General features: G+C 44.3%; 1 protein-coding gene across 4 annotated transcripts in view; it reads left to right on the top strand.

Moving 5' to 3' along the window:
- Window positions 1-25,148, top strand: part of pnpla4 (patatin-like phospholipase domain containing 4) — a 109,752-nt gene that overhangs the window by 5,616 nt on the left and 78,988 nt on the right. For all 4 annotated transcript variants that reach the window (XM_059646826.1, XM_059646827.1, XM_059646825.1 and 1 more), the window contains exons 4-6: window positions 8,919-9,013; window positions 14,495-14,630; window positions 21,324-21,389. In XM_059646826.1, the coding sequence (XP_059502809.1) occupies window positions 8,919-9,013; window positions 14,495-14,630; window positions 21,324-21,389 (297 nt within the window). The remainder of the gene's footprint in view (window positions 1-8,918; window positions 9,014-14,494; window positions 14,631-21,323; window positions 21,390-25,148) is intronic.

The following is a 25,148-nucleotide window of genomic DNA, read 5'->3' as shown; positions in this document are numbered from 1 at the left end:
CTCTGAAATTAGAGCAGAAAGTGCTGGAGAAACTCAAGCAGGTCTGGAAGCATCTGTGGAAAGAGAAACATCATCAAACGTTGTCAACACAGCGTGGAGCTAGAGGGACACACGACAGGTCAGGCAGCATCAGAGGAGCAGGAAAGTCAACGTTTTGGGTCAGGAACCTTTCATCAGAACCAGTTCTGGGTGCCACAGCTAAAGGTCTTGGAGATAATGTAGAGGAGGCTGACCTGGCTCCTACTGGGGTGGAGTACTTCGCTTATGCGGAGAGGCCAGAAAATTTGGGATTGTTGCCCTTGGAACCCAGATAATTCCGAGTCAATTTATCGAGAAGCCTCAAATAGATCAAGGTTCGATGATATGTCGGGAGAAACTGTTTCTGCTTACAGAGGTCACTAATCACAGGAGCTATAGAGATGTACAGGACGGAAACAGACCCTTCGGTCCAACTCACCCACACCGACCAGATATCCAAAATTAATCTGGTCCCGTTTTCCAGCATTTAGCCCATATCCTTCTAAACCCTTCTTCTTCATGTACCCATCCAGGAGCCTTTTAAATGATGCAGTTGCACCAGCCTGCACCACTTCCTCTGGCAGCTCATTCCACACACGTACCACCCTCTGCGTGAAAAAATTGCCCCTTGGGTCGCTTTTTAAATCTTTTTCCCCTCTCACCTTAAACCTATCCTGTCCAGTTTTGGACTCCCCTAGCCTGGGAAAAAGGCCTTGCTATTTACCCTATCCCTGCCCTTCATGATATTATAAATATGTATAAGGTCACGGCTCAGCTTCCAACATTCCAGGGAATACGGCTCCAGCCCGACTCAGCCTCTCCCTATAGGTCAAACCCTCCAACCCTGGCAACATTCTTGTAACTCTTTACTGAACCCTTTCAAGTTCAACAACATCTTTCCAATGGCAGCGGGACCAGAATTGATTGGGTTTCAGATAACTGGCAAAATAACAGGAGGTGGGAGATGATGAGAGCCTTTTTTTTCACACTCTTGAGTATATGAGAAGAGCTAATTAGTAAATGAACTGTCCCTTGGAAGAGAGTGTCGCGAAAACAAAAGCTTTGCCGTGAGTCACAGCGTCGTTTTTCAGGGCTAATGTTGCACCGCAGCTCCTGTGGCACCCACTGGTCACTCGTGATTCCCATGGACATCCAGGCCATGGTGTTGCTGTAAGAAGAGAAACAGGTTGTGGCAACTAACAGCCTTTTCAACCAGTCCTGAAGAAGGGTCCTGACCCAAAACTTTGACCTTCCTGTTCCTCTGATCCTGCCTGTGTTCTGTGTTCCTCCAGCTCCACTGTGTGTTGGTTATGACTCCAGCATCTGCAGTTCCTACCATCTCAACATAATTAACATCTCGAGTCCAAAAGGAACTCACAACCTTCAGAACTGGAAGGGGCTGGTAAATGGTGGTTTTCATCCTGCAGGCAGAGGGGGAAGGAGGAGTGTGTGCCGCAAATGGTGAGGATGCCTGGAGTAAAACAAAAACGGAGTGCCAGTCATGTTAGAGGAGTCATAGAGAGGTAAAATAGGTGTAAATGGCACAGGTGAGGAGGAGAAAATGGGTCAGCTCGACTGAAAGCAAAGTTGACAAGAGACAAGGGGCACGGTTGAGTGAGAGTGGGGGTTTCAAAATAAGAAAGGAGGAGGACAGAGGCCATCGTTTTAAGTTGTGGAACTCAGTATTGAGTCTTAGAGGCCATAAGATGCCCAAGTGAAGAATAAGGTTATTAAAATAATTTTAGTTTGTGTGTTGAGTTTCACTGGAGTACAATAACTGGCCTAGGATGGAAGTAACTACTAGCATGCCATCTTGCCTGGCCTCCTGTTCTATGACATTGAGGTCAGCCAAAGGTCTATGGTCCATGTTTTAACTTACAGCAATTGCTGTTCACTCATCAGCCTCCACGCACACTGACCTACTTCGTACCACGTTGGTCAAATAATGGCTTTACTTTTAAAATTTTCACCCTTGTTTCGAAATCCCTCCAACCCTCATCCCTCCCTACAATCTCTGAAATCTCCCCTACTCCCACAACCCTAGGATACAAATGTCCTCCTCTACTTCTAGCTTGTCGAGCATCCTTAATTTTTGACATTCCACTACTCATGATCAAGTCTTCGACTTAAGCTTTGGAATTCTATAATTACACCTTTCTTCTCTCTGCATTGATTCCCCCCTCCACTGGATGCCCCTTTTAAATCCTACCTCTTTTTGACCAATTGACCTAATATCTGTTGACCTGGCTCAGTGTCATGGTTTCATACAGAATACTCCTATGGAACATTTTGGAATGCTTTATAATATGAAACACACTACATAGATATAAATTTGTGTTGATTCTCTCTTTGGTTCTATCATCTGTAAAAATCCACACATGGCAAGGCTTTGCATTTTTAATAACAGCCTGTGTGAAACAGCGGCCCTGAATTTTGTGGCAGTAATGACAGAAAAACTGTCAATGTTCCACCATCTCCTTTGATATTGATTTCTGGAGTCTGCACATATGCAATTATTAAAAGATGCAGAAATCCAGTTGTTGCTGTTTCTGAGTTTCCCTGTTGAGTGTGCTGTTGACATTCCAGTAGTCTGTATTAACCAGAAATCCTGGAATTGACGGGAATGTGCACTTTGATCTTCTGTGTAAATTATTCTTGAAAAGTTGCAGGTTGTTTGTAGAATCCCTGCAGTGTGGAAACAGGCCATTCGGCTCATCAAGTCCACACTGACCCTCCAAAGAGCATCTCATTCAAACCCACCCCCTACCCTATCCCTGCATTTCCCATCTCAGAAACTATGGGCAATTTAGCGTGGCCAATCCACCTAACTTGCACATCTTTGTGACTGTGGGAGGACACTGGAGGAAACCAATGCAGACATGAGAATGTACAAACTCCACACACTCCCTCCAACCTGGATCCCTGGCTTATTCAACTTCATTGTTGAATGAGGCATTATTGGATTTTCAACAATGAAATAACTTCCTAATTTTAAATAACATCTCTTAACAATGAATAAACTAATTTGATATGTGTGAATATAGAATTTTTCTGAAGTAGAGTCATTGAGTTGTACAGCATGGAGACAGACTCTTTGGTCCAATTTGTCCATGCTGACCAGACACCCCAAATTAATCTTGTCCCATATCACTCGAAACCCTTCCCATTCATATACCCGTCCAGATGCTTTTTAAATGTTGTTATTGTACCGGCCTCCACCACTTCCTCTGGCAGCTTATTCCATACACACACCACCCTCTGTGTGAAGAAGTTGCCTCTTGGGTCCCTTTTAAAATTTTCTGCTCTCACCTTAAACATATGCCCTCTAGTGTTGGACTCCCCTGCCCTGGGGAAAAGACCTGATAAGAAAAATGATATTTAATTTTTTTGTTTTAAAAATAGTTTGCTGACATTAGTTTGACCTGGGTCCCATGCTTATGTCCCAATCTTTATTTTATTCTTTACAAAACTGTGCATTAAAAGGAATGTGTGTACTTTTAAATTCCTAGTTTGCTGTCTGGAAAATACTTCGGCAAGACAGGATGCTTATTCTTACCAGGTACCTGGAAGTATATTACTGGTTTGATTCTTGTAATCTTGGAAAATGTGGTGGTTGTACTTAGTAAGCCTCCAATGGTGTAGCAATCATAGAACATAGAACATAGAACAATACAGCGTAGAACAGGCCCTTCGGCCCTCAATGTTGCGCCGACCTGTGAACTAATCTAAACTCATCCCCCTACACTATCCCATCATCCATATGCTTATCCAAGGACTGTTTAAATGCCCCTAATGTGGCTGAATTAACTACATTGGAAGGCAGGGCGTTCCATGCCCTTATTACTCTCTGACATCTGTCTTAAATCTATCACCCCTTAATTTGTAGCTCTGCCCCCTTGTACAAGCTGACAGCATCATCCTCGGAAAAAGACTCTCACTGTCCACCCTATCTGTATAAACTCCTTGAGTGATTCGATGACACTTGGAAGCTAGACCTGAGTCCGAAGATGGATAGAGGAGAAGATAGGTGGAGAGGAGAGTACAGGTGGGGAGGTAGAGAGGGGATAGGCCAGTCAGGGGAGGACGGACAGGTCAAGGAGGCGGGATGAGGTTGGTCGGTGGGAAATGGAGGTGCGGCTTGAGGTGGGAGGAGGGGATAGGTGAGCGGAAGAACAGGTTAGGGAGGTGGGGACGAGCTGGGCTGGTTTTGTGATGCAGTAGGGTTGGGGCAGATTCTTTGCTGGTGGGTCGGATCGCAGACGGCGGAAATGTCGGAGGATGACAAAAAAAATAGTTCTTTGAGAAGGTGACCAAACAGGTAGATGAGAGTAAACCGGTTGATGTGGTGTGTATGGATTTCAGCAAGGCGTTCGATAAGGTTCCCCACAATAGGCTATTGTACAAAATGCGGAGGAATGGAATTGTTGGAGATTAGCAGTTTGGATCAGAAATTGGCTTGCTGAAAGGTGATAGTTGATGGGAAATGTTTATCCTGGAGAGCAGTTACTAGTGGTGTACCGCAAGGGTCGGTGTTGGGTGCACTGCTGTTTGTCATTTTTATAGATGACTTGGATGAGGGCGTAGAATGATGGGTTAGTAAATTTGCAGACGACACTAAGGTTGGTGGAGTTGTGGATAGTGACGAAGGATGCTGTAGGTTGCAGAGAGACATAGATAAGCTGCAGAGCTGGGCTGAGAGGTGGCAAATGGAGTTTAATGCAGACAAGTGTGAGGTGATGCACTTCGGTAGGAGTAACCGGAAGGCAAAGTACAGGGCTAATGGTAAGATTCTTAGCAGTGTAGATGAGCAGAGAGATCTCGGTGTCCATGTACACAGATCCTTGAAAGTTGCCACCCAGGTTGACAGGGCTGTTAAGAAGGCATACAGTGTTTTAGCTTTTATTAATAGAGGGATCAAGTTCCGGAACCAAGAGGTTATGGTGAAGCTGTACAAAACTCTGGTGCGGCCGCACTTGGAGTATTGCGTACAGTTCTGGTCACCGCATTATAAGAAGGATGTGGAAGCTTTGGAAAGGGTGCAGAGGAGATTTACTAGGATGTTGCCTGACATGGAGGGAAGGTCTTATGAGGAAAGGCTGAGGTACTTGAGGCTGTTTTCATTAGAGTGAAGAAGGTTGAGAGGTGACTTAATTGAGACATATAAAATAATTAGAGGGTTAGATAGGGTGGATAGGGAGAGCCTTTTTCCTAGGATGGTGACGGCGAGCGCGAGGGGGCATAGCTTTAAATTGAGGGGTGAAAGATATAGGACAGATGCCAGAGGTAGTTCCTTTACTCCGAGAGTTGTAAGGGAATGGAATGCTTTGCCTGCAACAGTAGTAGATTTGCCAACTTTAAGTACATTTAAGTCGTCATTGGATAAGCATATGAATGTACATGGAATAGTGTAGGTTAGATGGGCTTGAGATCGGTATGACAGGTCGGTACAACATCGAGGGCCGAAGGGCCTGTACTGTGCTGTAATGTTCAATGTTCTAGACTGTGTTTGCACCGGTCTGTTAAATATCTTAGATAACATTCATCACTAGACAGTGAAGACAGATTTGTCGCTATTTTAACCACCTGAAAGGTGAGAACATAGAACAGAGAAGCCTGCAGCACAGGAGCAGTTCTTTCAGCCCATCATGTCTGCACTGACCATGATGCTATTCTGAAGTAATCCTATCTGCCTGCATATGGTCTGTTTCCCTCTATTCCCTGTCTGTCTACATGGCTCCGAAACATTGCTATTGTATCTGTTTCTACCACTTCCCCTCCCAGTACCTTCCAGGCACCTACCACCCCTACCTAAAAAACACTTGCCTCGCATATCTTCTTTAAACTGTTACCCCTCTCACCTTAAAACTATGTCTCCTCGTATTTGACATTTCCACCTTTTGGAAAAAGAGTGACGATCCGCCCTATCCTCGCCTCTTATAATTTTGTACACTTCTGTCAGATCGCCATCAGTTCGACTGAAAACAATCCAGATGTGTTCAACCTGTCCTAATAGCTGGAAATCCAGGCAACATCCTGGTAAACCTCTTTGACCCCACCCACTCACTCCACACACTCCCACCAACACACCGCACGCCTCACTCTATCCCATGCACCCCCGCTCACCCTCTTCCCCGACATTCACCCCAACAAACCTCCACTCGTTCCACCATTAGCTCACCCCGCACCCCTACTCTCCTTACTCTCACTCCTGCCTACTCACCCCTCCAAACCCTCAAACTCACCCCACCCACTCACTCACCCCACTCTCCGGCTGCACCCACTCAGCCCCACGCCCCATTCATCCCCAACGGCCTTCTGCTCTCAGGCATCCTTGGTCTCCTCTACTGTCAGACTGAGGCCAAAAATAAACTGGAGGAACAACTGGAGGGAGAGGTGATGGCCTAGTGGTATTATTGCTGGACTGTTACTCCAGAGAACCAGATAACATTCTGGAGAGCCAGTTTCAAATCCCATCATGGCAGGTGGTGGAATTTAAATTCAGAAAAGTATCTGGAATTAAGGATGACCATGAATCCATTGTCAAAATTGGGAAGAACCCAACTGGTTCACTGATGTCCTTCAGGGAAGGAAACTGCCATCCTGACCTGGCCTGGCCTAGCCTATGTGTGACTCCAGACCCACAGCAATGTGGTTGACTCTCAATTGCGCACTGGGCAATTAGGGATGGCAATAAATGCTGCCTAGCCAACGAACCCCTCATCCCGTGAATGAATAAAGAAAAAAATCCCTCATATTTTGCCTTGGGAGCTTACAGCCCAATGGCCTGAATATTGATGTCGCCAGCTTCAAGCTCTCCCCACCCCTAACTTGTCCATCTTGTGGGTTTAGAGGATCTTGCGGGAAGTAAAATCTAATACCTCCTCGTATACTTTTAAATGCTTCCAGGTGTTAGACTGGTCCGTTTGGGGTGCTCTGTTTTCTGGTCGCCAGCCCTGGACCTCGCGACTAATGCTGTCTCAAAGATGCCTTGCCCATTTCCTTCTACATGCTATAAGCCCTCATAGTGATTGTCATCTTTGATATCTTTGCAGAACAGAAAAAAAAGACGGCGTGCGAATGGAAAGTTTATAACCCACCTGAACTTGTCTATTCCTGTTTGAATTTAAACACAGGAATATTAGGGGCACTTTAGGCACAGCGGTAATGTCCCTAGCTCTGAGCTAGGTGGCCTGGATTCAAATCCCATCTGTGTGACACATCTCTGGACTGGTTGATTAGAAATACCTCTTTAAATGCAAGCATAGAGAGACTGTTGTGGTGTAGTGGTCGTGTCTGTCCTTGTGAGCCAGAGGGTTTAAGAGTCGTGTAAAACACCTCTCCACAGGTTGATTTAGGACTTTTTAAAATGAGTACAAATGTGCAAAAATGACCACAAGAGTGTGCTGCTACGTTGGCTAGCTGTCATCATGTTGTGGTACCACATCTGAACCTTTTTCTCTCTTAATGTCTATGTGCCTGCTTTTGAAATACAGAATGAGTACCTGGCTTTCTAAACAGAGACACAGAACCTGATTTTGCCACTGAGGCAGGTAATTCAGATGAGATGCAATTGGGTACACTCACTCCAGAAGGAGAACTTTGCCAGTCAGGGGAAAAGCCTGTGACAATAAATGGCACAGCTCCCTGGGACATCATCCCAGTGTTTCATAAGTTGTAGGCCCTTTAGCACTCTCACTCACCCAAACCCCATGGACTGTCATTCCTTCCGTGCCACCCCAATGCCAAATCATGCCCGGACCAATCCCCTTGACTCCTCATACCTCCATGCCAACTTGTGCTCCAACACCCACTACTTTTAGACCCTCAATGCCAGCTCACCTAGTACCTACAATGCAGAGACTGCAGGAACAAATATGAAGTTGGAAAAAAAATGTCTAACTCATCCAATGTATCTGTCACTCCTTACACTTGATAGTGAAATAAAATAATTAAAGAAACCTATTCAAAGCTTTTAAATTTCCTCACATTTAGCACGCTTGCTTTCATTGCTCAGATCTTTGAGTATTGGAGTTGAGAAGTCATCTTGAGGTTGTGGAGGACATTGTTGAGGCACCTTCTGGAATTACTGTGTCCAGTTCTGGTCTCCCTGTTATAGAAAAGAAATTAGTTAGCTATGGAGGGTTCGAAAGAGATGTACCAGGATGTTGCTGGGAATGGAAGGCTTGGGTTATAAAGAAAAACTGGATAGGCTAGAACCTTTGTTCACTGGAGTGTAGGAGGTTGAGAGGTGATCTTATAGATGTTTATAAAATCATGACGTTTATAGAAAGGATTAAAGGTAGGTGTCTCTTCTGGAGGATGGGGCACATTTTTAAGGTGCGAGGAGATAGATTAAAAATACAGATGTTTTACACAGAAGATTGTTCGCGTGTGGAATGAACTTTCTGAGGAAGTGATGGATGTGGCCACAATTACAATGTTTGAGGCATTTGGAGAAGTACTTGAATAGAAAAGGTTTGCAGGCATATAAGCCAGGAGCACGCAAGTGAGACAAGTTTAGTTTGGATTATGTTCAGTTTGGACTGGATGAACCGAAGGGTCTGTTTCAGTGCTGTAAGACTCTATGACCCTAACAACTTTATTAAAACCGAGCAAATTGCTACTTTTTTTAAACGAAGGCAAAATACTATAGATGCTGGAAAATTGAAAAACATAAAATGCTGGAGGAATCCAGTTCTGAAGAAGAGCCTTTGAGGTTAATTTTGTTAACTCTGTTTCTCTCTCCTTAGATGATTGACAGACCTGCTTTTTTCCTCTAACACTTTGTGTTTTAATTGCTAATGCCTTGGCATTTTGTATAGTTTAATTAACCCCCCAACCATGAATAGATTATGGTAAAGCCTTTTTAATTTTTCATTTCTCTTTATCTTCCTCCTCAGCAATGCAAGGAATTTACTTATGGATTTGCAGCTGATGTCCGGAAACACAAACTTGGAGCCTTAACACCAGGTTATGACTTCATGAATCAGTTGAGGTAAGAGAAGAGTTTAGTACAAGAGGAAGCCATTCAGTATCTCAAGCTTGCCCCAGCCAACAGCTCATAGTTGATTTATGCTTCAACTCTCTGTATCCAGTTTGATGCCCTTACCACAGCCAAATCTGGCAAATCTCCATCCTCAACAACTTTGGGAATACTGCATTTGATTCTGGCCTACCTACTTTGGGAAAGATGCTGTGAAACTTGAAAGGTGCAAAGAAGATTGACAAGAATGTTGCTGGGGCTGGAGGGTTTGAGCTGTTGGGACAGGCTGAATAGGCTGGGGATATTTTCCCAGGAGTGTTGAAGGCTGAGGGGTGACCTTTATAGAGGTTTATAAAATCATGAAGGGCATAGATAGGGTGAATGGCCAAGGTCTTTTTCACAGGCTAGAGGAGTCCAAAGCTAATGGTTTTAGAGGGATATGGGCCAAATGCTGGCAAATGGGACTAGATTAGTTTGGTACATTTGGTCAGTAAGGACAAATTGTACCAGAGGGTCCTTTTCTGTGCTGTACATCTCTGTGACTCTATGAACCTTTCTCACGGCTGAGACTTCCAGATGTCCTTCTGGTGAAAAAGTGCTTCCTGAAAATACAATCAAAAGACCCAACTCCAATTTGAACATTGTAACCAGTACTTTCTTCTGGGCTTCTTTTTGTTGCAAAATTACTTTCAATTTGGGTTTGAATTTGACAGAACTCCCCGCGTGGAGTTTGCACATTCTCCCCATGTCTGTGTGGGTTTCCTCCAGGTGCTTCAGTTTCCTCCCACAGTCCAAGATGTGCAGGTTGGGGTGGATTGGCCATGGGACAGTTGCAGGGTTAGGACTGGGGGAGGGACGAGGCAGGAGTAGGGGTTGCTCTGGGTGGGATGCTCTTCAGAGGGTTGGTGTGGACTTGATAGGCTGAATGGCCTGCTCCCACGCTGTGGGGATTCTATGATTCTTCCTGATCAATTGGCAGGCCACCAGCTCAACCTGGCAATTACAGGTCTGGCCGGTTGCCTCTTGATATTTGATTGTTCTGCACTGTCCAAGGAGTCGTGATAAACCAAGGCTTTGGTCAGTTCACATGTACCTAAAAGCTTGTCACTGCCAAACCATTTTCCATGCTATAGGCAGAGAGAAAAATGTTGTCCAGGTTTACATTCCCGCTTCCAGCAACACAAGCAAATAAAAACCCACGCGTATTCCACCCACTCCTGGGTACATGTGGTAGATGCTTTTCTTAAATTCATTCATGGGATGACGGTGTTGCTGGCTAGGCCAGCACGAGGTGCCCATCCCTAATTGCCTACACCACTGTGGGTCCGGAATCACAGATAAGCCAGCCCAGGTAAGGGTGGCAGTTTCCTTCCCTAAATGACATCACTGGGCCATCGCTTCAACAATCAAAGCTAAGAATACTGTGGCGAGTAACTCACCTCCTAACCCCTCAAAGCCTGTCCACGATCTACAAGGCTCAAGTCAGGAGTGTGTTGGAATACTCCCCACTTGCCTGGATGAGTGCAGCCCCAACAACACTCAAGAAGCTTGGCACCATCCAGGACAAAGCTGCCCACTTGATTGGTGCCACATCCACTCTCTCCACCACCGATGCTCAGTAGCAGCAGTGTGTACCATAAGATGCACTGCAGAAATTCACCAAAGATCCTCAGACAGCACCTTCCAATCCCACGACCACTTCCGTCTAGAACGACATGGGCAGCAGATACATGGGAACGCTGCTACTTCCAAGTCCCCCCCCCCCCCCAAGTCACTCACCATCCTGACTTAGAAATGTATCGCCATACCTTCACTGTTGCTGGGTCAAAATCCTGGAATTCTCTCCCTGATAGCATTGTGTGTCAACCAACAGCAGGAGGACTGCAGCAGTTCAAGAAGGCAGCTCACCACCACCTTCTCAAGGGGCAACTAGGGATGGGCAAGAAATGCTGGCCCAGCCAATGACATCCACATACCAAAAAATGAATAAGAAAGTCAACAGTGGATTCACGGTCATCATTAGACTCTTAATTCCAGATTTTTATTGAATTTGATTTTCACCATTTGCCGCGGCAGGATTCGAACCTGGGTCCCCAGGACGTATGAGGTTTAAGATGTTCTGAGGATGTAATTAGTGGCAGTTCAGGCACTGAGGGAACCAAGGTTTAGGAATGTAGACAGGGAAGTTGAGGTAGAGGAGCAGCCTTGATTTTATTAGAGATAACAAGGTGTGGAGCTGGATGAACCCAGCAGGCCAAGCAGCATCGTAGGAACAGGAAGGCTGACGTTTCGGGCCTTGACCCTTCTTCAGAAATGGGGGAGGGGAAGGAGGTTCTGAAATAAATAGGGAGAGAGGGGGAGGCGGATAGAAGATGGATAGAGATCCACTGAGGTTTTTCCGGATGGAGGAGGGTAACGTCTTCAGGGAAGGCATCCTTAGAAGAGGCTTCGCAGTGGGGTTAAAACTGTTTCAGAGATATAAGGAACAGCAGGTGCAGGAGTATCTGGTGCAGCAGGCTTGAGGGATAGTTGGTGTGCGCCTGTTTTTCATTCTAACACAAATTCTTACTATTTTCTTCATTGTTATATGTTAATAACATTGTAATATGATGGAAAGATTTTCTTTTAAATATTTCTAGCAGAATATTATAGTCAATGTATTTTAAGATTTCGAAAGTAATGACCATTGGAAAACTCGCTGTCTGTAGTTGAGTGTCAGTGGTGACTGGCCTGTCATTTATGAGGATTAACCATCTCCAAGAAGCATTTAAATGTAAAATTCCAAATGTGACACACACTGATGTTCATGTATTTTATCCAGCAGTTCTCACAGTTTTCTATTTTTTTTAGGAGAAATTTCACAGGCTATTAAACCCATTAGTGTCTCTGTTTAATTGTAGTTGCTCTATCTGCATTTCTCTAATCTCTTGGTTTTCTCCCTGGTACTGTTCTATAACCGAATAAAAGAATTTTAACTAGTAAAAAGGTTGATTGGTTTAATTATTTTATATACCCTACATCTTATGCTAACAGCCAAATTATATCAGCTTAGTGACAACAGTGCTAGTGTTAAAGATGATGCTAAAGAGGAGCCATTTGATAAACTGGATAATCTGAAAATTAGTAAAATTGTCACGTCTGGATTAGAAGTGTCCGAAAATACTGAGAGAAGTAGGGAAGGACGTTGTGAAGTGGGCCATAATTTTCTGATCCTCCTGAGATACAGTAGTGGTGCTAGAGGACAGGAGAATTGCAAATGTTACACGACTATTCAAAAACTGGGAATAGGGATAAACGCAGCAGCTACAGCCCAGTGTGGAGGGAAAGGTTTCATAGGTGATAATCCAGGACAAAGTTAGCAGTGTCTCGCATTGGTGTGCCAGATTTAAAATCCAGCATGACTCTGTTAAAGGTTAATCATGTTGAAGTAAATCTTTTAATGAAGTAACACGAGCTGGTTGATGTGGTAGACATGGACTTCCAGAAGGCGATTCTGCTTCTAATTTGTTCGACGTATTGGAGTTTTCAGCAAAGCTGCAGGATGTGGAAAAGCATGTTGAAAATGCAAAGTTGAATGAGCGATAGGACATAGAGAGTAATAGTGAAGGCTTCTTTGGTCTGGCAGCATCTGTGAAGAAAATGTCAGCGTTAACGTTCTGGGTCCGGTGACCCGTCCTCGGAACTGACCCAAAACATTAACTCTGATTTTTTTTCCTTCACAAATAAGCTCCTGACCTCATTACAGCCTTGGTTCAAACATGGTCAAAAGAACTGAATTCGGGAAGTGAGGTGAGAATGACAGCCCTTGATATCAAGGCATATTTGACAAAATGTGGCATCAAGGAGCTCTAGCAAAACTGGAATCAATGGGTGAGATAGTAAGAACTGCTGATGCTGGAGTCTGAGATAACACAGAGTGGAGCTGAAGGAGCACAGCAGGTCAGGCAGAATCAGAGGAGCAGGAACGCTGATGTTTCGGGTCGGGACCTTCTGAAAGAGGATCCCCACTCTAAACGTCAGCTTTCCTCCTCCTCTGATGCTGCCTGACCTGTCTGGAATCAAAGAGTATTGGGAGCAAACTCTCCGGTGGTTGGAGTCATACCTGACACATGGGAAGACGATTGTGGTTGTTGGAGGTCAATCATCTCTGCTCCAGGACATCTCTGCAGGAGTTTCCCAGGGTAATGACCTCAACCCAAACATCTTAGCTGCTTATCAATGATTTTCCCTCCATCATAAGGTCAGAAGTGGGGATGTTCACAGACAATTGCACAATATTCGGCACCATTAGTGACTCCTCACATACTGAAGCAGTTCGTGTTCAAATGCAACAAGATCTGGACAATATCCAGTCTTGGGCTGACAAGTGGGCAAGTGACATTTATGCCACACAAATGCCAGACTATGACCATCACCAATAAGAGACAATCTAACCACCACCCCTTGCCATTCAATGGTATTACCATCACTGAATCTCCCACTATCAACATCCTGGGGGTTACCATTGACCAGAAACTCAGGACTCACCACATAAACACAGTGGCTGCAGGTCAGAAGCTGGGAATACTATTGCGAATGACTCACCTTCTGACTCCTCAAAGCCTGTCCACCATCTACAAAGCACAAGTCAAGAGTGTGATGGAAAACTCCCCACTTGCCTGGATGAGTGCAGCCCCAACAACGCTCAAGAAGTTTGACACCATCCAGGACAAAGCAGCCCGCTGGATTGGCCCCACATCCACAAAACATTCACTCCCTCCGGCACTGAAGCTCAGCAGCAGCAGTGTGTACTATCTACAAGATGTGCTGCAGGAATTCACCAATGATCCTCAGCACCTTCCAAACCCACAATTACTCCTATCTGGAAGGGCAAGGGCAGCAGATATATGGGAACGCTACCACCTCCAAGCCACTCACCACCCTGCCTTGGAAATATATCACCATTCCTTCATTGTGGCTAGGTCAAAATTGGGGAATTCCCTCCCTAATGGCATTGTGGGTCAACCCACAGCTGGTGGACTGCAGTGGTTCAAGAAGGCAGCTCACCCCCCCCCACCTTCTCAAGGGGCAACTAGGATTGGGCAATAAATGCTGGCCCAGCCAGTGACGCCCACATCCTACAAAGTAGAAATAAAAGGGAATGGAATAAACAGCTGAAGTATAAACAATGCAGGGCTGGGGAGAAGGCAGTTAAGTGGGACTGGCTGAGCTTCTCTCGTAAAGATCTGTCTCAAACATAATGGACTGATGGCCTCCTCCTGTGGTGTAACCATTCCCTCATTCTGTGCTATTTCTCTTCCTGTGTTCCCATTTTTGATGCAGTGTTTGGGATTGCAGAATGTGAACATGACTGAGGCAGAGTTTGCTTTAATGATGTTGCAACAAGCTTGCATCAATTTTGCTTTTCCTTTTCTATGATAGTGGTGCTCCTGCCAGGTTGGGGGTGCTGAACAGTTGAAAGCAAGTAATGTGGTTTGTGTTCTTCCTCCTAAGGGAAGGGATAGAGACTATACTTTCTGCTGATGCCCATAAGAAAGCTCATGAACGACTCCACGTGTCAATCACAAATGTTAAGACGCTGAAAAATTGTTTGATCTCCTCGTTTCCGACCAGGGAGGACCTCATAACGGTAACTCATTTCAGATTTTGCAGCAATACACTTTAGGATTTACTTCCCAAATGTTAACTGAGAAATAAAATAAAGCCATGCATTTATACAGCACCATTCATGATGAAGGGCGCCTTGAAGCATTTTATAGCCAATAAAGGTGGTGGGAATCTCTAACACGGTGTCAGTTAGGGTGGTAGAAACTGGAGTCCTTGTAACATGTAAGAAATATTTAGATGTGCAGTTGTGATGGCAAGACTATGGGAAGTACAGTCACTGTTGGAACTTGTCCTATATCACGTCAGTTCTAACTTTGTGGGCCATTCCACTGCCTCAACCCACTCCACAAAAATAAATCAACCTCCCATTCTCTGTCTTTAATCTGTTATTTTCACTATTATCTCTGACACCTTGCTGTTGGCCACTTCCATAGAAATCCCTACAGAGTGGAAGCAGGCCATTTGGGCCCATCGAGTCCACACTGACCGTCTGAAGAATATCCCATCCAGACCTATCCCTGCACCTCTGCATTTCCCATGGCTAATCCACCTAGCCCGTATTTCCCTGGACACTATGGGCAATTTAGCATAGCCAATCCACCTAACCTGCACACCTTTGGACTGTTGAAGGAAACCCACGCTGACATGGGGACAATGTGCAAACTGCGCACAGTCGCCTGAGGGTGGAATCAAACCCAGGTCTCTGGCGCTGTGAAGCAGCAGTGCTAACCACTGCGACACTGTGGTGTCCCATGGGTACAAATTCATCCTATCTACTTTTCTGAATTCTTCACCATTTTTACATCTACCATACCACTGGTAATCTATTCTAGTAAATGGAGATACAATTTTCTAACTTTGCCTTTCTTTTAATTATTTATAGGAATCTTCACTTTGATGAATCCGCGCTGTTATTTTTGTTTAGCTTTGATATCCTGCTTGTACTGTAGAGATATAAGCTGCTCACTGTGATCTTACTGAGGTTTTATACACATTCAGCATTATATACATCAATTTTACATTCTGTATCACTAACCCTGGAAGTGAAAGCCACTACCTCTAAGTTCTAATTCAGTGCCTCTCTCATCCTTTCTTCCTTTCCTTCAGTCCCTGAGGAATTCCTTTAGAAGTTAATTAGAGATCCAAAAGCCAGGAAGAAACTCCAGTGGACTGTCACTGTGTGCGCTTAGGGAATAGGTACAAATGATCAGGAAGTGACTCCCATCTGTTCATTTAGTTAGCAACAAGCCTATGAATTAGGAGTTAGTGTAGGCCACTAGCCTTCTGAATTTGTTGCACCATTCATTAAGATCATACCTGATTTGATTATTCCATATTTCCACCTAACCCGATGACCTTTTACCTCTCACCCTTGCTTGCCCAGAATCTATTTACCTCTGCCTTAACAATGGTCAAATATTGTGCTTCCTTCTTTTATTTTTGAGGAGGAGAGTTCCAAAGACTGTCAACTCTGTGAGAAAACAATTCTCCTAAATTCTATTCTAAATGGGTGATCCCTTACTTGTAAACAAGCATCCCTACTTTAGATTCTTCCGTTAGAGAAATATCCTCTCCACATCCACGCTCTGGCTCTTATGTTTCAATCAATTTTCCCCTTACTCTTCTAAACTCCAGTAGATACATGATTATCCTGTCCACCCATTCCAAGGGTAAATCTTGCCTGAACTGCTTCCAAATCATTGACATCTTTCCTTAAATAAGGCAATCAACACATTTCCCAGTGCTAAAAATGTTGTCTCAACTGCATAACTGATTTGTAACTTCTTTACTTTTGTATCCAGTTTATCTGGCAATTAATGGTAGCGTTTTGATAGATTCCCTAATTACTTGCTATAGGTGGATTCTAACCTTTGGCAATTCATGCAGTTCGACACACTGCATCTCTACATCTCAGAGCTCTGCAGTTCTCTCACTGAATAGTTGCTGTAGCTATTAAGAATGGCAGTACTGGAGAATGCAGAAGGACAAACCTGTTGTTTTTGGGATGGTGATGACAGTGTACGTGAGATGTGCAAGTGTGTTTCTTAATTGGGTGATGAGGTGTATGGGATACCCAGAGTCCCAGCAAGATGCTCCCCACTGCTTGTAGAAGAGAGAAAAACGATATTTTTGGGATACGTGTTGGGACAAAACTTTTGACGTGGATGTGGAGAAATGGCATGACATTGATGCTGATCAGTAAGTATGCTAAGATGATGCCAAAATTGGTGGTACAGTGGACAGTGAAGAAGGTTATCTAAGATTACAGAGAGATCTTGATCAATTGGGTCAATGAGCTGAGGAGTTGCAGATGGAATTTAATTTGGATACGTGAGGAATTTCATTTTGGTTAAAACAAAGAAGGGCAAGACTTATACAGTTAAAAATAGAGCCTTGGGTAGAGCTATCGAGCAAAGACGCCAAGAGGTTCAAGTAAGTAATTCTTTGAAGTTTGCATCTTACATGAACAGGGTGGTTAAGAAGGCATTTAGCACACTTGCCTTCATTGTTCAGACCTTTGCCTGCGGGAGTTGGGACAGCATGTTACAGTTCTACTGGAGATTGGTGGGGCTTCTTCTGGAGTACTTTATCTAGTTTTGGTTGGCCTGTTACAGAAAGGAGTTATTAAACTGGAGAGCATTCAGAAAAGATTTACCAGGATGTTGCCAGGAATGGAGGGTTTGAGTTTTAAGGAGAGGCTGAATGGTCTGGGACTTTTTTTTTCACTGGAGTGTTGAGGGTTTGAAGGGTTTTAGAGATTTGTAAAATAAAGAGAGGTATAGATAAGGTGAATGGCAGGTGTCATTTCCCTGGGGTGGGATATTTCAAGACTAGGGGCATATTTTTAAAGTGAGAGGAGAAAAGGATTGTAAAAAAAGACTTGGGGGCAACTATTTTACACAGAGTAGTTCATGTGTGGAATGAACTTCAGAGGAAATAGTGGATGTGAGTACAGTTACACTGTTTAAAAGACTTTTGGGTAAATACGTGAATAAGAAGGGTTTGGAGGGATATGGACCAAGAAGGGGCAGTTGGGAGTAGTTTAGTTTGGGATTATGGTCGGCATAGACTGTTTGGACCGAAGGGTCTTTTTCCATGCTTAGACTCTACGACTCTATGACTGACAGTGGAAATTATATAATAAAGCTGACTGTAATCCTATCATAGCTTATTAGTGTTTTATTACTGCACTGCATTGCGATTTATTACCAGTGTTTTTTCTTAATACTGACAAATTCTTATTAATGTCGTATTTTGTTCTCGCAAAGTGTTTTAATTTAGATTTACTTGAAACATTGCAGATTAGATCTTGAGTCTCCAATATGTAAACTGTACTCCTTTATTTTCCTCACCTTTTGGAAATAAGCAAGCTATAAAATTCCGGCTGTTGAAAGATTGCAATTATACTTAGTATATTTAGTATACTAAGTATACTTAGCCTGTTTCTGTTTTTTTTCAATAAAAATATTTTACACCTGTTTGGTCACCTGAAGGCATTCATACCTTGATGAGTTATGATTCCATGGGGTGATAAAGCTGTAGGTATAATATTCTTACATGATCCTTCTCCATTTATGTTGGTGAATGGCATATGGTGGCAGAGTGATAATGTAAATCGTCTAGTAACGTGGACATAGGTTCATGTCCTACCATGGCATCGTACGTTCAATTAATAAATCTGGAATTGAACATTGGAACCAACAGTGGGCTCGGTCTTGATGTAACTGAATCATAGAATGCCTGCAGTGCAGATAGAAGCCATTTGGTCCGTTGAGTCAACGCCGACCCTCTGAAAATCAGCTCACCCAGACCCAAACCCCTTATCCCCTTTACCCCACATTTGCCATGGATAACACCTGCACATCCCTGGATACAGTGGGTCAATTTCCCATGGCCAGTCCACCTAACCTGCACATCCTTGGACTGTGGGAAGAAACTGAAGCACCCAGAGGAAACTCTCGCCGACGCAGGGAGAAGGTGTAGACACCACACAGTCACCCAAGGCTGGATACAAACCTGGTTCCCTGATGCCGTGAGGCAGCAGTGCTGACTGCTAAACGACCGTGCCGCCCAACCACTCAATGTCATTCGCTCCCAAAGGAATCCAATGATTTTTCACCCTTTGAGTTAAGAAAGTTCTCTTCATTTCACTCTTAAATGGCCTCCTTACCCCAAGATTATGGCTCCTTGCTAACCAGGAAAAAAGCTACATTCACACCATTACATCTTGCGAGATTTTGACAAGTTACAATAAGGCCACCTGTCAATCCTTGGAACTCTAGAGACCAGTGAATCAGCCTTCTCAATCCCTCCATCCCGTGGATTAAGCCCACGAACCTTTCAAATCCCTCTGTGGCAAACATATCTCTCCTTTGTTAAGTGGAGGTCAAATCAAGGTTCTATAAAACTGCAACAAGACATCGTTACTCCTGTCATCAAATCTCATTTGAGTTTCAGTTGTGGCGATCGTTAAACTATCATCGTTTGTTGTAAAAAAAAATTCCATCTGATTTACTACTGTACTTTAAGGAGCTGGGCTAGCCTATATGTGACTCCAGGTCTGGCAGCCTCTGTGAAGAAAAAAATCAAAGTTAATGTTTTGGGTCCAGTGACCCTTCCTCAGAACTGATGGTGGCTGGGAAAATGTCGGTTTATATGCAGAAAATGGGGAGGTGGGTGGGGTAGGGAGTAAACAGTAGGAGAGAGCCTGAAGAGGGAGAAGAGCAGTTGGATAGACAAAGGAGTTGATGATGATCTGTGTAGAAGGGTGAACACTTGTTAGTGGGAACCGTTAGTGACTAGAAATAGGTAGTGAGTGATGGTAGTCTGTGATAACAAGGCCTGGTGTTTGGGATAGGGGGCTAGTACATGGCAGAGATTAGGCCCTAAAATTAATGAACTTGATATTGAGACTGAAGGGCTACTGGGTCCCCAAGTGGAAAATGAGGTGTTGCTCTTCCAGCTTATGCTGAGCACCACTACAACACTGCAACAAGCCGGAGACAGAGATGTTGGCCGGGGACAGTGTGGGGTGTTATAGTGGCAGGCAACAGGTACTCAGGGTTTTTATTGTGAGCAGAACATAGATGGTCTGCAAAGCAGTCACCCAGTCTATGCTTCATTTCCCCAAGGTAGAGGGGACCACATTGTGAGCAGCGAATGCAGTAGACTAGATTCTGAGAAGTGCAAGTGAAGTGTTGCTTCACTTGAAAGGTATGTTTGGGCCCTTGGATGGTGGGGAGTGAGGAGGTAAATGGGCAGGTGTTGCACCTTCGCTGGTCACAGGGGAAGGTGCCGTGGGGCTGTGAGGGGTGTTGGGGGTGAGGGAAGAGTGGACTGGGGTATCCCAGAGGGAATGGTTCGTGCCGAAGGCGGACAGGGGAGGGGAATATGGTTGCTTTTTTGTTAATCAACATGTTCAGAAATGGTCTGGATCAGGTAGACTTGAACCCAGGCCTTCTGGCTCAGAGTAGAGACATGTGGCTTCTCTTAACTGCCCTTTGAAATGACGTAGCAAGCCGTTCAGTTCAGAGACAATTAGAGATAGGCAAGACATTCTGATCTTGCCAGCACTGACCATATCCCATAAAAGGATAGAGAGAAGTCATTTACTCCCACTGAGCTGCAAACTTGACTTCCTGACACTTTACTGGAGAAGCTGCACACTGTAAGTGGCAACACTTTGCCGATTTCCTTCAATTGCCTTGGACCATTTTAGACTTGATTGATTGCTTGGCCTGATGTTGGAGAACTATTGCAACCCGCAGAACCAAGAGCTTGGATTTTGAGCTTACAGCAAGGCAGGAGAACCAGCACCGAGAATTGGCTGTCCACTGCGGAAGTCACACAGTCAAGGAGAAACAAGCCAGGCAGCCATTGACACAGCCTAGTAGGGTTCTCTGCATCCTAGACCTGTGATTGTCCTGTTTAGGCTGGGTCAGGTAGCAGATCCATATCACTTAACCCTTTTGACAATACTGCTCTGGAATCCCTGGGAGCCAAAGTGCTCTGATTGCCGTGGCGTAATGGTGAGCACGCGGGTTTCTGACCGCTGCGATCTGAGTTCAAGTTTGGGGGCGGCACTATGGCTCAGTGGTTAGCACTGCAGCCTCACAGCACCAGGGACCCGGGTTCTATTCCAGCCTCAGGTAACTGTCTGTGTGGAGTTTGCACATTCTCCCTGTGTCTGCATGGGTTTCCCCCGGGTGCTCCGGTTTCCTCCCACAGTCCAAAGATGTGCGGGCAAGGTGGGTTGGCCATGCTAAATTGCCTGTAGTGTTTAGGGGTGTGTGGGTTATAGGGAGATGGGTCTGAGTGGGATACTGCAACGGGCAGTGTGGACTCGTTGGGCTGAAGGGTCTGTTTCCACACTGTAGGGAATCTAATCTAATCTAAAGATTAACTTTCAGGGCAACCCAGAGGTTACAAATAGTGCAGGTACATTTGAAAAAGAAAGAGTGCCTTTTGACACCTTGATGCCCCAAAAGCAGGTCACAGCTGAAGCACTTGTCAAAATGTATTCGATATTTGTAATATCAGAAATACAGCAGCCAATTTGCTCACAGCAAGCCTCTCCAACTGGCTGGACTCAAACGGGAATATGCTTTGTCGTTGACACTATCACATGGGATGTACATTAAGCCATCTATAAACAGCAAAATTGTTATTTTTGCAGATTTATGTTTGAAAGCTAACAATTGCTATTTCTTAACAGGTTCTTCTTGCCAGTAGCTTTGTGCCATTCTATGCTGGGATTAAGGCTGTGGAATATAGAGGGGAAGTGAGTATGCATTGGTTTCTCTGTAACAGCTGAGCTTTATTCTGTGCATTTTCTGTTCCAACTTCATCCAGAAATATAATGTATAATTTGCACGTGAGCGCCTGTGTGTGCTGCAAAACAGACAGCAGTCACTATGGAAGTGAACACTTGAGGGCAGACGCACAGCAGTTTAGAGCAGGAGTTGAGTAAATGGAAGCAAAAAGCAGGGCGAAGCCTTGCAGAGGTTGCCAAAACGTAACCTGGGGAAGCTGTCAGAAGATTGGCTCCACTGGGTGGCAGGAATAAATTTCAGGCCAGAATCATACGGTGTAATTAATTAATAACAAAACTGTTGCTTGTACTGAGGAAATTCCTTTATCTGCAGTTTGATGGAGGTCTTAACCTGCTCGCTGTCATAGCACAGGTTAACTTGCACTGTGTCTCACTTCAGTCTGTTGGTGGTCAGGCAAACTGCTCTTCTCTTGCTCGGCCCTTCATTCTCCATTGAATTGAATGATTTATTGTCACTTGTATTTAAGGGAAAATACATTTGTATTTCATTTGTTAAAATGCAGTTGGATTTTATTTGATAAATATTTTATGAATATTTATTTTACGAATATTTTATTTGATCACAGTGTTGTTATATCCCTCAGCACAAGAGGAGACCTGCCAGCCCATTGAGTCAAGGCTGGCTGCTTTGTACAAGCCTATTTAGTCCCACTCCCAGCTCCTTTCTCATAGTTACGCAAGTTTTATTTGCTTTTGAGTATTTACCTAATCCTACTTTGAAGATTTCCATTGAATCTGTACATGACCTGGTCCCAGGTTTTATTTTAGGCCTAGATCTGAACTTAGTTTTGCAGTCCTAGATAGAAGCACCCACTAGGGATGCCTTCTGCTTCCTTAGTTCCCCGGACAAATTAAATTGCTGGCCTTAAGGCTAAGATTGGAATTGATGTGAGGACAGAGCGTAGGCTACCATGGCATTGCGTTGGTGCTGCATTGTTGCAGCAGTGTGCTAGGCCACCTTGACCAAGGTGATTACAGATTTGATTTGATTTGTTGTAGTCACATGTACCTAAGTACAGCGAAAAGTTTTGTTTTGCGAGCAATACAGGCAGATCATAGCAAACAAGGGCACACAGATCATAAGGTGTTTAGACAGAGTGAGACATACAAGGTAACGGCTGCACAGGCAGTGAACAAAGCAAGATCAATATTATTTGAAAAGTAATCCAAGCGGAGATCTTCAAATTCTTTGCCTTATATTTTATAATGTTCTCCCTTTCCCTTCCTTAAATGTTCTAACTTCTTCCTTTCTGATCCTCCGCTCCTGGAAATCTTGCAATGATGTTTGAATTGAAGACTGTACATTGCCCCGCCCAGCAAACGGTTCATGTTAGAATGTACAGGTTTTTTTCCAGCCAGGATATAGCCAGCTCCCATGCTGTTAATTGCACAGGCAGATTGTTCCTCAAAACACAGACAACATCATTGACAGTGCAGTACCACCTCAGTGTGTTGTTTCAGATCATTAATTTTCAACACAGAGTCATTGTAAATTTTCAGCACAGGAAGAGGCCACAGTCCATTGTCTTTGCACTGTCTTAAAAACAAGCCTGCTGGCCTGATTCCTTTTTCTGGCATTTGATCTGTAACCCTGCTGGTTACTGCATTTGAAGCACGCTTCAAGATGCCTCTTTTAAATGAGTCAAAGATTTCTGCCTTTTCTACCCTTTCAGGCCTGACTCCAAGACCTGTACCACTGTGTGGGTGAAAAAACTTTCCTTTTCCACCCTCTCAGCTTTTTATCAGTTCCTTGAGATCAGTGCTTTCTGGTTGCTGACAGCTCTGTCAGGGTAAATAGATACTTTACACCCGCTCTGTCTGGTCTTCTCTCAATTTTGGACACATCAATCGAATCGGTTCTCAGCCTCCTGTGTTCTGGGCAGAACATCCCCAGCTAATCCAATCATTTCTTATTAGCTGCACTTTACCAGTCCTGGTAAATCTCCCCTGAAGCTTCTCTACCACAATTACATCCTTTCCGTAATGAGGTAATCAGACCGTGCACATAACCCAAATTAACTGATAATTTGTGCAGACCCACTATAACTTCCCTGCTCTAATGTCCAGTTCCACGGCCAATAAAGAAAAGGATTCCTATTTATGTTCTTAGCCACCTTACAAACCTGTCCTGATCTGCGCTGGGCCACTGCTCGCAGGCGTCCCTGTTTCAAGCTGTCTGCCCCCGCTTCAGAGGTCAGGGCTGAGAGAACGGAGGAGAAGAGGGAGGGAAAAAAAATGGAAAAAGAGTAGGTGGAGCCGACGAGATCTGGCTGGAGCAGTCAGCCCTGCTGCCATCTCACTGGTGACAATAAAGCTAATGCAGTTCGATTCAATTTAGGAATAGGTGCACATTCATTCCAAGGTTCCTCACTTCCTGTAAACCTCTCCGCATTCTCCCATTAATTGTGCATTCTTTTGCCTTGTTTGACTTTTCAAGTGCATCACCTTGCAGTTCTCTAGGTTGAATTCCAGTTGCCGCTGTTCTTTATTCATTTATGGGATGAGGGCATCGCTGACCAGGCAGCATTTATTGCCCCAATCCTAATTGCCCAGAGGCCAGTTAAGAGTCAACCACATTGCTGTGGGTCTGGAGTCACATGTAGGCCAGACCAGGTAAGGATGGCAGTTTTCTTCCCGAAAGGGCATTAGTGAACCAGATGGGTTTTTCCAACAATTAAACAATGGATTCATGGTCAACATTAGACTCTCAAATCGAGATATTTCTTTGAATTCAAATTCCATCATCTGCCACGGTGGGATTTTCTGCCACCTGTCAGTCCATTGATATGATGCTCGTTGCCTACAGCTATCTCTCTCATGGCCAACTGCTTTGTCAATTTTTCTGTTGTCTGCAGACTCTGTGATCACACCCAGTTATATTTACATCCAGTTTATGAATATACACACACAATGCAGGGCATCTAATATCGAGCCTTCAGCACACCAATGGAAACAAACAGCCTTCTAAGCTGCAAAATCACCTGGCAAAAATTAACCCTATGTTTCCTGCCATTGAGCAGAATCTAATTCCTGGAGTCAACACAGTGTGGAGCTGGAGGAACACAGTAGGCCAGGCAGCATCAGAGGAACAGAAACAATTGCCAAGAACTGAGAAGGCGCCACCCAGTTCTGAAGAAGGGTCTCAACCTGAAATGTCAACTTTCCTGGAAAGTTTTCAGGATAAGCCCAGCAATTACTGGCCAGTGAGTTTAATTTCAGTGGTGGGGAAGCTCATGGAGACAGTTTGGGGAACGGAGTTGGTAGTTACGTAGAAAAGGCAGGTTGATTAGGAAGCTTCAGCTTGGATTTCTAATGTGGAAATCATGTTTAAGTAACTTGTTGGAGTTTGTTGAAGAGGTAATGAGTTCTGTGATACTCTTGATATGGTGTCCATGGATTTTCGAAATGTGTTTGATACAGTGCCACACAACAGACTTGTGAGGAAGGTTATAGATGGTGGTTAAAAGGGACATTAACAACAAGGATACAAAATTACCTGAGTGATGAGAAACAGAGTAATGGTTAATGGATATTGTTCAGACTTGAGGATAGTTTGTAGTGGAATCCCCAGGGGACAGTACTGGGGTCCTTACTTTTCCTGATTTATATGAATGACTTAGATCTTGGCATTCAAGGAGGTTGTTCGAAATTTGCAGATAACACAAAACTTGGAAGAATTGCAAACTGTGAGGACAGTTGTGAATTCCA

Source organism: Stegostoma tigrinum, chromosome 6, assembly GCF_030684315.1.
Source record: "Stegostoma tigrinum isolate sSteTig4 chromosome 6, sSteTig4.hap1, whole genome shotgun sequence".
Taxonomy (NCBI): domain Eukaryota; kingdom Metazoa; phylum Chordata; class Chondrichthyes; order Orectolobiformes; family Stegostomatidae; genus Stegostoma; species Stegostoma tigrinum.
The sequence above is the reverse complement of the archived record's forward strand: the minus strand, read 5'-3'. Positions and strand labels throughout refer to the sequence as shown.